This window comes from Cervus canadensis, chromosome 27 (assembly GCF_019320065.1).
Source record: "Cervus canadensis isolate Bull #8, Minnesota chromosome 27, ASM1932006v1, whole genome shotgun sequence".
Lineage (NCBI taxonomy): Eukaryota > Metazoa > Chordata > Mammalia > Artiodactyla > Cervidae > Cervus > Cervus canadensis.
This window is the reverse complement of record NC_057412.1, coordinates 34784510-34799667: the sequence shown is the minus strand read 5'-3', so window position 1 is coordinate 34799667 and position 15158 is coordinate 34784510. Positions and strand designations below refer to the sequence as shown.

General features: G+C 36.6%; 1 protein-coding gene across 1 annotated transcript in view; it reads left to right on the top strand.

The window, feature by feature from the left end:
- PROS1 (protein S) overlaps nucleotides 1-13372 on the top strand; it is a 68773-nt gene extending 55401 nt beyond the window's left edge. The window contains exons 11-15 of the mRNA XM_043448895.1: nucleotides 2420-2587; nucleotides 4265-4433; nucleotides 6498-6646; nucleotides 8404-8629; nucleotides 12890-13372. Coding sequence (XP_043304830.1) covers nucleotides 2420-2587; nucleotides 4265-4433; nucleotides 6498-6646; nucleotides 8404-8629; nucleotides 12890-13050 — 873 coding nt within the window. The 3' untranslated portion in view covers nucleotides 13051-13372. The remainder of the gene's footprint in view (nucleotides 1-2419; nucleotides 2588-4264; nucleotides 4434-6497; nucleotides 6647-8403; nucleotides 8630-12889) is intronic.
- The last annotated feature ends 1786 nt before the right edge of the window (nucleotides 13373-15158 follow it).

Sequence of the window (15158 nt, the reverse complement as noted above, 5' to 3'; positions counted from 1 at the left end):
GTCCATCGAGCCAGTGATGCCATCTAACCATCTCATCCTCTGTCGTCCCCTTCTCCTCCTGCCTTCAGTCTTTCCCAGCATCAGGGTCTTTTCCAAGGAGTCAGTTCTTTGTATCAGGTGACCAAAGTATTGGAGCTTCAGCTTCAGCATCAGTCCCTCCAATGAACACCCAGGACTGATCTCCTTTAGGATGGACTGGTTGGATCTCCTTGCAATCCAAGGGACTCTCAAGAGTCTTCTCCAACACTACAGTTCAAAAGCATCAATTCTTCGGCATTCAGCTTTCTTTATAGTCCAACTCTCATATCCATACATGACTACTGGAAAAACCATAGCCTTGACTAGATGGACCTTTGTTGGCCAAGTAAGGTCTCTGCTTTTTAATATGCTGTCTAGGTTGGTCATAGCTTTTCTTCCAAAGAGCAAATGTCTTTCAATTTCATGGCTGCAGTCACCATCTGCAGTGATTCTGGATCCCAGAAAATGAAGTCTGTCACTGTTTCCATTGTTTCCCCATCTATTTGCCGTGAAGTGATGGGACCAGATGCCATGATCTTAGTTTTCTGAATGTTGAGTTTTAAGCTGACTTTTTCACTCTCTGCTTTAATTTTCATTAAGAGGCTCTTTAGTTCTTCTTTGTTTTATGCCATAAGGGTGGTGTCAGCTGCGTATTTGAGGTTATTGATATCTGAGGTTCAGTCTCTGGCCTGGGAAGGTCCCACGTGCCTCGGAACAACTATTGCCCGTGGGCCACAACTATGGGCTTCCCTGGTGGCTCAGATGGTAAAGAATCTGCCTGCAGTGTGGGAGACCCGGCTTCAATACCTGGGTCAGGAAGACCCCCTGGAGAAGGGAACGGCTACCCAGTCAAGTGTTCTTGCCTGGAGAATTCCATGGACAGAGGAGCCTGGCAGTCTACAGTCTGTGAGGTTGCAGAGTCGGACACGACTGGATGACTAACACTTTCACTTTCACAAGGATAAAACAGGATATGGGATTAGGAGACTATTGCGATAACACAGTGAAAAGAAGATGACAACTTTGACTTCAGTGTTGGTAGTAGGAGTGCTGAGAAGTGATCAGATTCGGAGTATATTTTTAAGATCCAGCCTTTAATTTAAGATAGACTAAAAGCTTTTGGAAATTCAGCATAAAGAGGGCTATAAAGACCCCAAGATAAGTTACTGTCAATCTGTGGTTTTAAACTCTTATCACATCCAATATACTGTTTTAAATATTATATTAAAAATAATATAATTTATAAAAAATATTTTTCAATATGTAAATACTTAAGTTCAAGTATAATATTTGTCAAAGCTTGCTCATATACATAGAATAACATGAAAGCTACAAATGAAGGCTTATGCTGGGGTGTTATTTTACTTTAGAGCATAATTTTTCTCTTCCTGTAGTAGTGCTTTGATATGCCTATTGTCTGGCTACCCCGATTGGTAAGTAAATGCAGAGTTTGCATGTTGAGTCCTACAGTTTTATATGAGGAAATTGCAGCGATGGTTCTTCAGATTGCCTTTATAAGAAAAAAAATTTTATTGTTTACCACTACTTCCAATTTTTTTAGAAACCCAAACTACTTTCAGAATTGGAAAAGCCCAATTTAATTTAATGTATTATGCTTTCTTATGACTTCAACTACTTTTGAATTTTGAAACAAAATATAATATGTGTTTAATAAACAATACTGAATGTACTAGCTTCTCTTAATTTATGTTAAAATGTATTCACATTATTGATTTCATATTTATACTATCAGACAAATGCAAAATAAGGGCACTTAAAAGTCTCCTAAGATTCTGTAGAGTGATTCTTTTTTTTAAACTGTTAATTTTATGGCTGCTGCTGCTGCTAAGTCACTTCAGTCGAAAGTGTCCGATTCTGTGCAACCCCATAGACGGCAGCCCATCGGGCTCCCCCATCCCTGGGATTCTCCAGGCAAGAACACTGAGTGAGCTGCCATTTCTTTCTCCAATGCATGAAAGTGAAAGTGAAGTTGCTCAGTCCTGTCCGACTCTTAGCGACCCCGTGGACCGCAGCCTACCAGGCTCCTCTGTCCATGGGATTTTCCAGGCAAGAGGACTGGAGTGGTGTGCCATTGCCTTCTCTGCACACTGGGATTGAAAGATATATATTATAAATGAATGTTTAAATGTGATAGAAAAATACTGATTTTTAACTTTAAAAATATGGTGTTGATTTAGTTTTGATCAAGAATTATCACAGTAAAACACATTTTTATCACCTTTATACTAATTTGACATGTGAAATGTATTGGAACAAATTAACAAGTGCATTAAAATGATTACTTTGGAAAATTATGTACTTGAATAATAACAGGATTTTTCAATCTTATGAAATGCAGTAATGTTTGGTTGGTTTATAATTTTTGTCTCTTTAATTGTAGGTCTCTGTGGAAGAATTAGAACAGAGTATTAGTGTAAAAATAGCTAAAGAAGCTGTAATGAATATAAATAAGCCCGAAAGCCTTTTTAAGCCCACCAATGGGTTTCTAGAAACCAAAGTATACTTTGCAGGAATACCTCGGAAATTGGAGAATGCACTCATTAGACCGGTAATGATCCAAGCTTTTATCATTCATCATGGATGAAATCTTTCATCTGTAATAGATTTGAAAATGTGTTTTTCTGAGAGTCAAATGAAGTTATTTTGTTGAACACACTGACTGTGAAAACTTGAACTGAACGTGGGAAAATAGCATTATCAACCTTTGAAATTATAGTAAGGAAATAAGAAAATGAATGTAGTGTTTTTGAGCCTGTTTAAATTCCCAGCATTACTCATGGAGAAGTAGATTTTTAAAAATTCTTCAAGCATCAGTTAAACATTAACATCATAATAGTTCATACTCAGCCATTAGACGTATAAATGTATATATTTGAGTCCAAAAGTACATTATTTTCTAGAAGCAAGTCAAAGTAAGACTTTCTTAGGTCTGTTTTAGGACTAAAATTTGGGAGACAAGTATAGCATGTAAGGTTGAATTTTATTTATTATTTTTTTTCATTTATTTTTATTAGTTGGAGGCTAATTACTTTACAATATTGTAGTGGTTTTTGCCATACATTGACATGAATCAGCCATGGATTTACATGTGTTCCCCATCCCAATCCCCCCTCCCAACTCCCTCCCCATCCCATCCCTCTGGGTCTTCCCAGTGCACCAGCCCTGAGCACTTGTCTCATGCATCCAACCTGGACTGGCGATCTGTTTCACACTTGATAATATACAGGTTTCAATGCTGTTCTCTCAAATCATCCCACCCTCGCCTTCTCCCATAGAGTCCAAAAGTCTGCTCTATACATAAGGTTGAATTTTAAAAAGAAAATCTTTGATGGGAATAAAACTGCAGCCTGTCATAAATTGAAGCTAGATATAATAGATGATTTTTCTATATGTGTTTGTCTAACTTCTGTGGAAAAGGTTTCATGAAGGAGACTGATCACTGACCTTGAAGAGTTTAAAATTTTTCATTTGAAGTCATGAATCTGCCAATTTTACACTTACTGGTTTAATTTAAATATTTACTATTTTATATATATTTCAGTCGCCTTAGCTTTTAAAAGATTTGTGATATGATATAAAATCTGAGTTAGTTAACTTATGTCAGAGTGAATATACCTGTCCTTTGAAATTGATAAATCAAGACATTTTAAAAGTAAAATAAATTATTAAAAAAAAAATCAACTATTTATGAAATGGCTACATGTCTGAGTGTGGCTGGATGCTTTGGTGAGACTAAAGAATGCAAAACACTTTTGTTCCTGAAAAGGCTTAGTGTTTTATGGCAAGACAAACCTATGTTGTAAATATAGTTAACAAAAAGCAAAAGCAGCTGAGAACTCAGGGCCACAGCTAAAAGCATTCGTGGAACTAGAGAGCAGAAAAGTTAGTGCTGGATGATACAGGAGAGGCAGGTGGGGCTTGGGGTGTTAAAAATCATTAGGATAGATGTTAAAAATCATTAGGATCCCAGTGAAGGTCTCTGATGTTATAAACGCACTTTTACTGAAAAAGACTGTCATCTGTAGGAGACCTTGGAAAAAATTTAGATAAAATTCTAAATATTTTAAAACGTCATCAAAGAAGAATTTTGCCCTTACATGAAAATCTGTATCCAGTAATATAATCAATAAGTATAGTAATATCAATAGACATAGTAATATAATCAACAAAGCCCCCCTTTTTTAAGTTTAAAATGCATTCATTGGTCTATACTTTATATTGTTAGATTAACCCTCGTCTAGATGGATGTATTCGAGGCTGGAATTTGATGAATCAAGGAACTTCAGGAGTAAAGGAAATCATTCAAGAAAAACAAAATAAGCATTGTCTTGTCACTGTGGAGAGGGGTTCCTACTATCCTGGTACTGGAGTTGCTCAATTTAGCATAGATTATAGTAAGTGATCTCATATTGTATCTTTCTCTTCTCACTAATGTTTACATTTATTCATTAACAAATAGCAAAAATTCCTTGCTGTTTTGAATTGAAACTAAATCTGTGTCATATCTAAAACTAGCCATAATGATTGCTTTTTCTCTTGACTATGGGTTGTTTTTCTTCTGTATTTAATAATTTTTGGCTTAAAGATGGGTGTCAGATAAAACAGTAGAGACTGAGATAAATCATATTAACATTTGAAGATAAGCATATCTGTCCATTTGCTAGACTCTTAATGAGAGGGCTTGAATCAATCTAGTCAAGAGTTAAACTGCTTACGTTTTCTTGTTTTCATGACTACCCTTCAAATTCCTTTAATATACCGTGTTCTTAGGGTAATGGCTGGTTTGCCAGAGGACCTCTCTTTATCAATTTAAACTTTTACCAACAGAAGAAAGTTTATGCTCAAGATTTGTTTCTAATTAGAGAGTTGAAAAAGTAAATCTTGTAGTTTTGATTATCCCAGTTTCTATTGAAATTGAATATCTCACCATATTTTTATTAGGTATTTGTGTATCTTAATTATTTTGTTGGCTTCTATGTCATTTTCTGTTTTATGAGTTCATTATTTGAGCTACTAACAGTATTTAGTATGAATTTAGGGTAAATTTGAATACTCTGATTTAAGAAAAAGTCAGATTTTAACTTTATTTGCAGCCTTAAAAGTATTACTATAGTTTTAAGGAAGCATCTTACTATTGCTTTCTGTTTTTTAAATGTAAATGAATACAATGTCATTAACTTTAGCTCTGTTCTGAATATAAAGGTTTTTTTTAAAAAATACATTAACTGAGTTGATGATTGAATATAGAAAAAAACTAGGCCCATGATAATTTGTTCCAATGGAAGAAAAGCTCTGAAAAGAAAATGAAAATAGTTTTATTGTACCTGAATTTACTTTCATAAGTAACTAACTAGTTGTTTCACAGATAGCATAAACGTGGCCTACTTTATAATTAATGTTACATTATAATTTCTCCACATCTGCATGTTCATTTTGAGCTTGTTAATGTCCTACAGTAAATTTACTTACTTCAAAATGATTATACAGGTTTTTTTTCCTCTTGGGTGGAATTTAAAGGATTATAGTGAAAAATGTAATAGTATTAGATGTGGCTAAATGGAAGAATATCTTGTCAAAGGAGAATTATTTTCTCCATTCACATTCACCCTTTTAAAGCCTCAAAGTGGTATTTGGGCTATTGTTATACATTTGTTTGTATTAAACGGGGAAGACTTCATTCAGATCTTAAGCTAATATTTTCAGATTATTAGTTTACAAATTATTTCAAATTATTAGAAATCAAACTGTTTTGAAATCATATTAATTCAGCAAACATTTGTTAAGTGATTACTGAGGAAAGCAGTAAAAAGAGACTTGCAGAGCTTGCACTCTAGTTGTATAGATTTTCGACCTAATAATTAAGAAAAAGAATGTTAAGTATTATGATAAGATAATTACAGAAGAGTTCTTATTAGAATTTCAAAGTTAACTGTTGGCTTCAGAATATTTCTCTATTATCAAACCATCCCACACCCCTATGTATAGAGATCAGATTTTTCTTTCCCACTGCTCTAACCTGACTCCTATAAGGAAGAGAAGTACTGGGCTGGGGTTGGCAGCTGTACTCAGATTTTCCCTCAGAAATATTACAATAAATTTGTCATACTTTCTTGTATTTTAAAATACAACCACTCTGAGATTTTGAGCATTGGAGAACATGTGAGACAGAAGGGAGAGCTGTTAAAGAGCGAATGGAAAATTCATAATAATTCTAAACACCACAACCCAGAATTCTGTTGTCAGAAGAACTAAAGGATGAGAACATCTGTGTGTTTCTTGCCGGCATTAAAAACTGTTTTCTCTTGCTCTGTTTTGCCTAGGTTATATAGATCATTGAGAAAGAACTAAATTCTATAATATCACTCAAAGATGGCTTTGAATATTAATAAGATTATAGCTAATTCTTCTGGTGCACTTAGGAGTACATTGATCCTGCTTCTGTTTCATTGTTTAAACAGAGAATGAATCCAATCCCGAGGCTTGGCAAATCAATGTGTCCTTGAATATTCGCCCATCAGCGGGCACCGGCGTTATGTTGGCCTTGGTTTCCGGTGACACAGTGCCCTTTGCCTTGTGCTTGGTGGATTCCGCCACTGAAAAGCTTCAGGTAACTTGACTCTGAACCTTTATGATCCTTATTTTGTATTTTTTAAAAATCAGTAAAATGGATAGAATAACAGTGTTTACCTCAAAGTGGTGTTTTGAAAATGAAATGAGATAACTTACATAAATTAGTTGGCATGTCATTAAAGATTGAATAAATATTCATTATTGTTACTTTTTTGCTGGCTTATTTCCGAGGTTTGAACTGAGCGGTAAGGGGATAGGGGAGAATGGAAAAACCTGTGTATTGTATCTATAGTTTAGATTAGGCAGACTCCCACAAAGGCTGCTTGGAGCCTTCTCTGAGTACATGGAGATCCGCCCTTATTCAGAATCTTTGAAGTATCATGGGAATTTATCTGTACTAACAGAATAAAAGTGAGTCTGATTGCAATCCACTCTGAAATATTCAGTGTCTAATTATACTTTTTTTGTGCTTTCTGATACTCTTAATCTTTTCTCCCGTAAGTAAATTAGAAAAGACTAGGGAAAACTAAAACCAGTGTACTTGGCTTCCTACTGGCAACTCTGCCTTGAAATTAGAAGGAAGAACAGAAAACACTCTCAGATAAAAGAAAACATGAGAGTTATCAGAAGGTCTGTATTATTCAGCCTTCTATTAGAGATTAATAATTTTATCCTTGTGTCATCCACAGTGGATTCCAACAAGTTACCGCAAGTAGCTTTCATTTGTGCCATGGTTGACTTGGATGTTCTCTGTGACTTTTAGAAACAGACGTATAATTGAATAATGCCCATAGTGATAAAAAGAGATGCTGTTTACAACTTAAGGGATGGTTGTGGGGAGTTTCTGATGGTTAACTATAAGCAACCTGAAAAAAATCCTGTTAAGTTTTGTCTCCAGTAGACTACAGGAGCTTGCTACATTTGGGTTTCAGTTTTTTGGTTTTTTTAAAAGCAAAATGGAAATCCTGCCTTCAACACTACATTCAGAATAGTAGAGGAGGTTAACACGTGCCATGTCCTTGATATTTATTTTACCTTGTCTATGTTTCATGTGTTTCTGTAAATACTTCAGAATATCTTTCTGCTATCTGGAAAGCAGCATAACACCCATCTCCTTAGTTTTGATTTTATTTTCTCTCCCTTTTTATATTTCCTCTATATGCTGGTAAGCTATCTGCATAGATGACTCTTGGCAAGTTGAGTTAATTTAGTGTATCAGCAGTTTAAAACATTCGAAAATAAATACACACACACACACACACATATATGTATGTATATATATTTGAGAACCTTCTGATAAATACTCTGTAACAGTCCTGGTTTTTCTTTCTCAGAGACGTCACTCAGTTTGTCCCAAGTCTATAGGATTTCTTGTGTGGCACAAATAAACCTTTCAGTCTTGCTGGATGTGCTTACTAAAGCACTTTAAGTTTTCTAGGTCTTTTCCCCAACAAAGAATGATTCAGCTCCTTCCTTTTCCATATGTAAGTTTTAAAATTGGGAAGGCTCATAAAAAGAAATTTGTTGCTTAAGATACTACTTAAGTTCCCATTGGTTTCTTGAGTTTTCAGAACCTGCTGTACATTCACATCTTAGCTAAACCTGGAGTTTGTAAAATTAATATATATTCAAAAATAATGATTATGATAATAGACGTTTTTTCATTTAAACTTGAAGACTTGATCATATTTTCCCCACCTCATTGAAATTCAGTTTCTTGAATTTTAAAAACCAAAGTCTCTTTTAATTGGCATTACTGTTAGTATTTGTTTATAATGAGTCTTTGTTCTTCAGGATATCCTGGTATCTGTTGAAAGTATGGTAATAGCTCGGATACAGGCCATAAGTCTATGTTCTGATCAGCAAACCTTTCTGGAAATCAGAGTCAACAGAAACAATTTGGAACTATTGACTCAGCTTACAAAGGATAGCTTCCACTCTGAAGACTTTCAAAGACAATTTGCCATCTTGGATGAAGCAATGAAAGGAACAGTGGCCACTTACCTGGGTGGCCTTCCAGGTATCTTCTTACTTTGTTTTCCGTTTTAAAAAGTGTTGTTTTTTTTTTTTTTAATGAAATTGATACTATTTTAAATATGCAATTTTAGTAAAACAGCATCTGTATATATAGAGAGCATATGTAATTGTAGTAAAGGGGCATCAGAAGGGAAGAGAAAATTCCAGTAACCATTATTCTTTTTCTGGGGGCTTGCATGAACATTTTATTGGTCATTTTTATTTAATTTTTTTAATGGTAAACTGAAACTAACCAAGTTTTGATGCATTTGACTATCCTAGCCACAAATGATTTGCTATTTCATTTTATACTCACAATTGTCTTCCGAGTTTAATATTTATTCTTCGATTCAACCATCACTCACCCAATATTTATTAAGATCCTATGTCTCAGGCAGTAGGGACACAGCAATAAACAAATGGATACAATCTCTGCTGTTAAGACCCTTACCATCTAATGACACAGGCAAATATTAAACAACTGATTAAGAAAATATTTTAAAAATTAAAATTTTCATAACTTCTATGAAGGAAATGTAGGGGTTGCTTTTAGAGCCTGAAAAGTGAGGCCTTGATCTGGCTGGGGGGGCCAGGAACAAGCTCTCTGAGGAAGAGAATAAGATACAACTCTGATATCTGAAGGATTAAATGAAGTTTACAGGTAATCAGGGTGGAGATTGGAGCTAGTATGCAAATTGTCCATGGCAGAATGGAAAGGGGTTGACATGCTTGAGGAATGTATAGAAGATCAGTAGCATGAGAGCACATTGAGCAAGGGGGATGGTCATGCAAGAGGAGGCTGTGAAATGGGTGGTGGGTGGGATTATTATAGACCTGGTCCAGAGTCCTGCGTCTTATTGGAGCCGGAAGAATCATTAAAAAGTTTTAGACAAGGAAGTGGTATCTCAATGATGCAGTTTAAGAAAATTTGCCTGCATGATGGATGCAGATGGACAGGTGGGAGATAAAAGTGGGTGAGATGAGTTGGGGGCTAATGAAGCGGCTCAGATGAAGAAGCAGTTACAATAACAATGGTGACAACTATACTGCCTCAAATGGTGCATAACAAACAGTCTGGGCATTGTTCAAGTGTTTCAAGTGTATCATTTAATATTTAAAGTAGTCCTATGAGGAAGATATTTTTGTTATCTCCATTTTGCACATGAGAAAGCAGCGGAAACTGTTGGACTGGGGTGATGTTAGTGGAGATAGGATACAGTGACTAGACTGGAGATATATGTGGGAAGCAAAGCTAATAGAAATTAATGATTGAAAGACTCTCTTAGGTATTTGGCATGAGCAGTTGCGTAGGTGAAGATTCCATTTACCAAGACGGGGAAAACTGGAGGAAAAGTGGTTAATATGGGAAAATATGACATTGGCATCAACACTGTACTTTAAATGACAAAAAAATTGAGGCAGAAAGTTTTTTAGAAACACTTTTGAATAGTTTGGTGTCTGAACTTCAGCTAATCTTTAAAATACTTGAACTGCTCAGTGTGTTCATTTCCCGTATGTGGACATTTTCTCTAGGCTTTGGGGGAATATAAGTAAATAGACTGTAGCAGCGCCCCCTGGTGGTCCAGTGGTTGGGATTTGGTGCTTTCACCGTTGCACATGTGTGCATGCTAGTGGCTTCAGTCTTGTCTGACTCTTTGCAGCCCCATGGACTGTAGCCTGCCAGGCTCCTCTGTCCATGGAATCCTCCAGACAAGAATGCTGGAGTGTCTTACCATTTCCTTCCCCAGGGGAATCTTCCTGACCCAGGGATCGAACCCACATCTCCTGCATTGAAAGGCACATTCTTTACCACTGATCCACCAGGAAAGCCCTTTCATTGCTGTGGCCCAGGTTAATCCCTGGCTGGGGAACTGAAATTGCCAAGCCAAGTAGCACGGCCAAGATATATATATTAAAATGATTTAGTAAATAGGTTATAAAAGTTATAAATAGATCCATTAGCTAGATAGATCCATTGATAGGTATACATGCATAGTTACATTAATGTGGTGAATTATTAGGAAGTATAATTATGGTTCAGATGAATGAATTCTAAGTACATTGAAATCCACCTACTACCTTATTCACAAATTAGTTGAATGCAATTTTAGGAAATCAAACAAACAGTGAAAGAGTTCAGAAGAAGTAAAAATGTCAGAATTTCTGTGGTTCCAGGACTTTGTCAATAGCACTGAGGACTAATTTTAGGCAAGATGTGTTTAGAAAGCGTGAGGAAATACTGAGGAAAAGTGGAAATTAAGACTTAAGAATATGAACGAAAAAGCAAGAGAGATCCAGAAAAACATCTATTTCTATTGACTTTGCCAAAGCCTTTGACTGTGTGGATCACAATAAACTGTGGAAAATTCTGAAAGAGACGGGAACACCAGACCACCTGACCTGCCTCTTGAGAAATCTGTATGCAGGTCAGGAAGCAACAGTTAGAACTGGATATGGAACAGACTGGTTCCAAATAGGAAAAGGAGTACGTCAAGGCTGTATATTGTCACTCTGCTTATTTAACTTATATGCAGAGTACATCATGAGAAACGCTGGGCTGGAAGAAGCACAAGCTGGAATCAAGATTGCCAGGAGAATTATCAATAACCTCAGATATGCAGATGACACCACCCTTATGGCAGAAAGTGAAGAGGAACTAAAGAGCCTCTTGATGAAAGTGAAAGAGGAGAGTGAAAAAGTTGGCTTAAAGCTCAACATTCAGAAAATTAAGATCATGTCATCTGGTCCCATCACTGCATGGCAAATAGATGGGGAAACAGTGGAAGCAGTGTCAGACTTTATTTTTGTGGGCTCCAAAATCACTGCGGATGGTGACTGCAGCCATGAAATTAAAAGACGCTTCCTCCTTGGATGGAAAGTTATGACCAACCTAGATAGCATATTAAAAAGCAGAGACATTACTTTGCCAACAAAGGTCCGTCTGGTCAAGGCTATGGTTTTTCCAGTGGTCGTGTATGGATGTGACAATTGGACTATAAAGAAAGCTGAGCGCAGAAGAACTGATGCTTTTGAACTGTGGTGTTGGAGAAGACTCTTGAGAGTCCCTTGAACTGCAAGGAGATCCAGCCAGTCCATCCTAAAGGAGATCAGTCCTGGGTGTTCTTTAGAAGGACTGATGTTGGAGCTGAAACTCCAATACTTTGGCCACCTGATGTGAAGAGCTGACTCATCTGAAAAGACCCTGATGCTGGGAGGGATTGAGGGCAGGAGGAGAAGGGGACGACAGAGGATGAGATGGTTGGATGGCATCACCGACTCTATGGACATGGGTTTCGGTGAACTCCGGGAGTTGGTGATGGACAGGGAGGCCTGGCGTGCCTCGGTTCACGGGGTCTCAAAGAGTCAGACACAATTGAGCGACTGAACTGAACTGAAGAGTGTGAACTAGGGAATGGGTAATTTCTTAATTGATATGCAAAATAGGCATGTTAAGTCACATATTATGAATTAAATTCAGCGGAAATAGATGATTCCAGGGATATTTATAACAATGATATAGTCTATGATAGTCAGCCAGACTTGAAACCGTTTCTTAACAAATGCTGAGCCCATAGAAAAGTATGGATTTATTCACTACATTGACAAGTTAGAAGTGGGAAATTTGAAGTATATATATATATATGGTACTGAGAAGGAAGATTAAGAGATGAAAAATATCCATTGGGAATTAAAATTTATGGAGATGAGATGCCAAGAACAGAGGAAGCAAATAGAGAGATGGCTGTTCTGAAGATGAACCATACTTCTCAGGAATTCAAGGATGTTGCCTAAATATTGAGTTTGATAAGGAGAGTAAAAGCATAGGAAAGCCTTGAGGCCCTATTCACTGAAGTATTATTGAAACTGTTATTTTTCAGAACACCAAACATTACATAACAGTGAATTCCCTATTATGACTTGCTACTGTATGCTCCGCAAGACACTTATTTCTTTGGAAAATGCAGAAATCTACTTATATTCCAGCAATAATAAAAGAGACTTATTTATTGTGACATTTAAAAAAGACTTCCAAGTAGCTATAATTTTGAGTTGAACAAAATGTCTTAATAATGCTTAACCTATTGCTCAGATTTAAGGAGAAAGTAAAGTAGAACACCACAAGTAAGAATGCTATTTTCTATTCTTTTTTTTCTTTTAGGATTAGAATTTAACTGAAAATGAGCAATCTGAATAATTCCTCTAACTATAAGCAAGTAAGATGCTAAAAGTCTTGGGCTAATATTTTAATATTCTGTTTTAACAGATGTTCCATTCAGCGCCACACCAGTGAATGCCTTTTATCAAGGCTGTATGGAAGTGAACATTAATGGTGTACAGTTGGATCTGGATGAAGCCATTTCTAAACATAATGATATTAGAGCTCACTCGTGTCCATCAGTTTGGCAGAAGACAAAGCATACTTAAGGCATTTTTTCTCTGCTGATAATATCTTTTACCCTGTGTAATTATACTTATGTTTCAGTAATAGCTGAAGTGTTTTACCTACAAATGTGCATATCTTGATTATTTTGTGGTACCTTAACCTTCCTGGAATTTTTAAAAGGTCCTTTTTCAAGAAAACAAGATTCTCTTGTGATATGAATCACATTAAAAAATATTCTTACCTCTATTGCTGTCTAGAAACTAATGAAACCTATAAAAATGTTTAATTTGAATTTTTTGTTATAAATGACATTTCTTCTTTTTTTATGTTTGTAAAAGTAAAGTTTAATTTTATCATCACGAACTAGGGTTTAAATATCTATTTTGTTTGTGGGGGGGGAGGGGCGGGGGGAGGGGTCAAGGAAGTTAAACCTTTTTTTAGAATCCAAACAAAAGAATGTGTGACTAAATTCCATTGTTACCTGTCCTCCCAAGTCAGTCTTCCAATAAGGGACGTTCTGCCTGGTGTAACTCGAACGAATAGGAGACCGAGTTTGGTTCTTCAGAAGCAAAGGAAGGTTATTCTTGGATCAGAGAATGAGAGGTGGGAGTTCCAGCTCTAGAGTAGAAGCCCTTCTGACAGGCTGTGGGCCGGGCTGCTTTACGGGGATCTCCTGCGTAAAATGGGAGGAGGGTGGGCTGCCGTGGGAGGGGGTGGCGTTCTGGCAGAGCAGACTCAGCTTTGCCGCTCATGCTCCAGAACACAGTGTGGAGCGAAGCGTCTCCGCCCAGGGCCCGCCACCTCCGCCATCTTGAATTGAGGCTCCTGCGTGGTGTTTCTGCACACAGGCCCCTTACCTGAGGTAAGCCAGCTCACAGGAGGAACTCTGATCCTGAGGGCCATGTATGAGGCCTCTGTATGTGGCCCCTCTCTGTTCAGCCCCCTGTGAACAAGTGAAAACTGGAACAAGTGAAATTTAAGCACAAAGGAGAAGAGAAAGCTTAGACTTTATTACCCAGATTCTGTTTGTGTATCCCAGGAACTGTTAATGGGTTTTGCGGCTGACACTGTTGATCAGAGGAGATACTTTGTTTGTTTTCATTTTTTCGTAATGAAAGCAGAAGAGTTAAGTGTGAATTGTTAAGTGTGAATTGAGTGGAAGGCCCTAAAGCTTTATTCCAAAACAGTCTCTCAGGGAAACCAGCTTTGACTTCATCTTTCTTTCACCTGTTTTCACATTTGAATTAGATTATGAGTGGGCTATTACTGAATTACATAATGAGTAGGACAAATTTTCATAAGAGCAGCACATGAATTTTGCTGGTTAGTGACTGGATTTTATAAGGCTAATATATTGTGTTGGAATGGGTGTAGAAACCTGGGGTGGATACATTCCTTAAATCTGGCTGTGTGAGTCACACAAGTGTAGATTAGGAAAGGCAGAACCTAATGATGGAAAGAACAAATGAGAGAATGAATAATATGAAAGTTTCTGGTTTTCCCTGAATCAAACCTTAATTACCAGAGTACAGTCCCAGAATGTGATTGTTGAAGAACAAAAGGAGCTATGAAAACTAGAACAAATTTTAATGAAAGGATAAACCACAGAGGGACACAGTTAATATTGTGTCTTTGTAATATCCTAGCTTTAAAGAGGTAAGATTTATGTATTTACTGGTAATGCATTTCAAGTGGCAGTTTTATTCCTCTCATACCTGCCATTCACATTGGGTATATATTAGATGTTTCACTGATAGTGTTAGAAAGTAAACTTTTTTCCACTGTAGACATTTTACATTATGTAAGACATAATTAACTGGTGATATTTTGAAAATTTATATGAATACTATATTCTGTCAAGTCTTTGAAGAGAACATAAAATTACATAATATTCATGTAACTCTCATGCAGCACAATAGTTCTTTAAGAGAGACAAATGAAACTGTAATATTTGATTAGTAGTTGTGGTGGAGTCGTGGACTGGATCTCAGAAAGGAAAGAGAAGCAAAAGTAACATGCTGAGTGTTTGACACATACCAGAAATTGCGCTAGATCATTTTACTGGATGTAATTTCTCCCCTGGCTACCACCATGCATGGTGGATGGTGAATTTCAGTGAGCAACTATTGATAATTACAGTGGTGTAAAA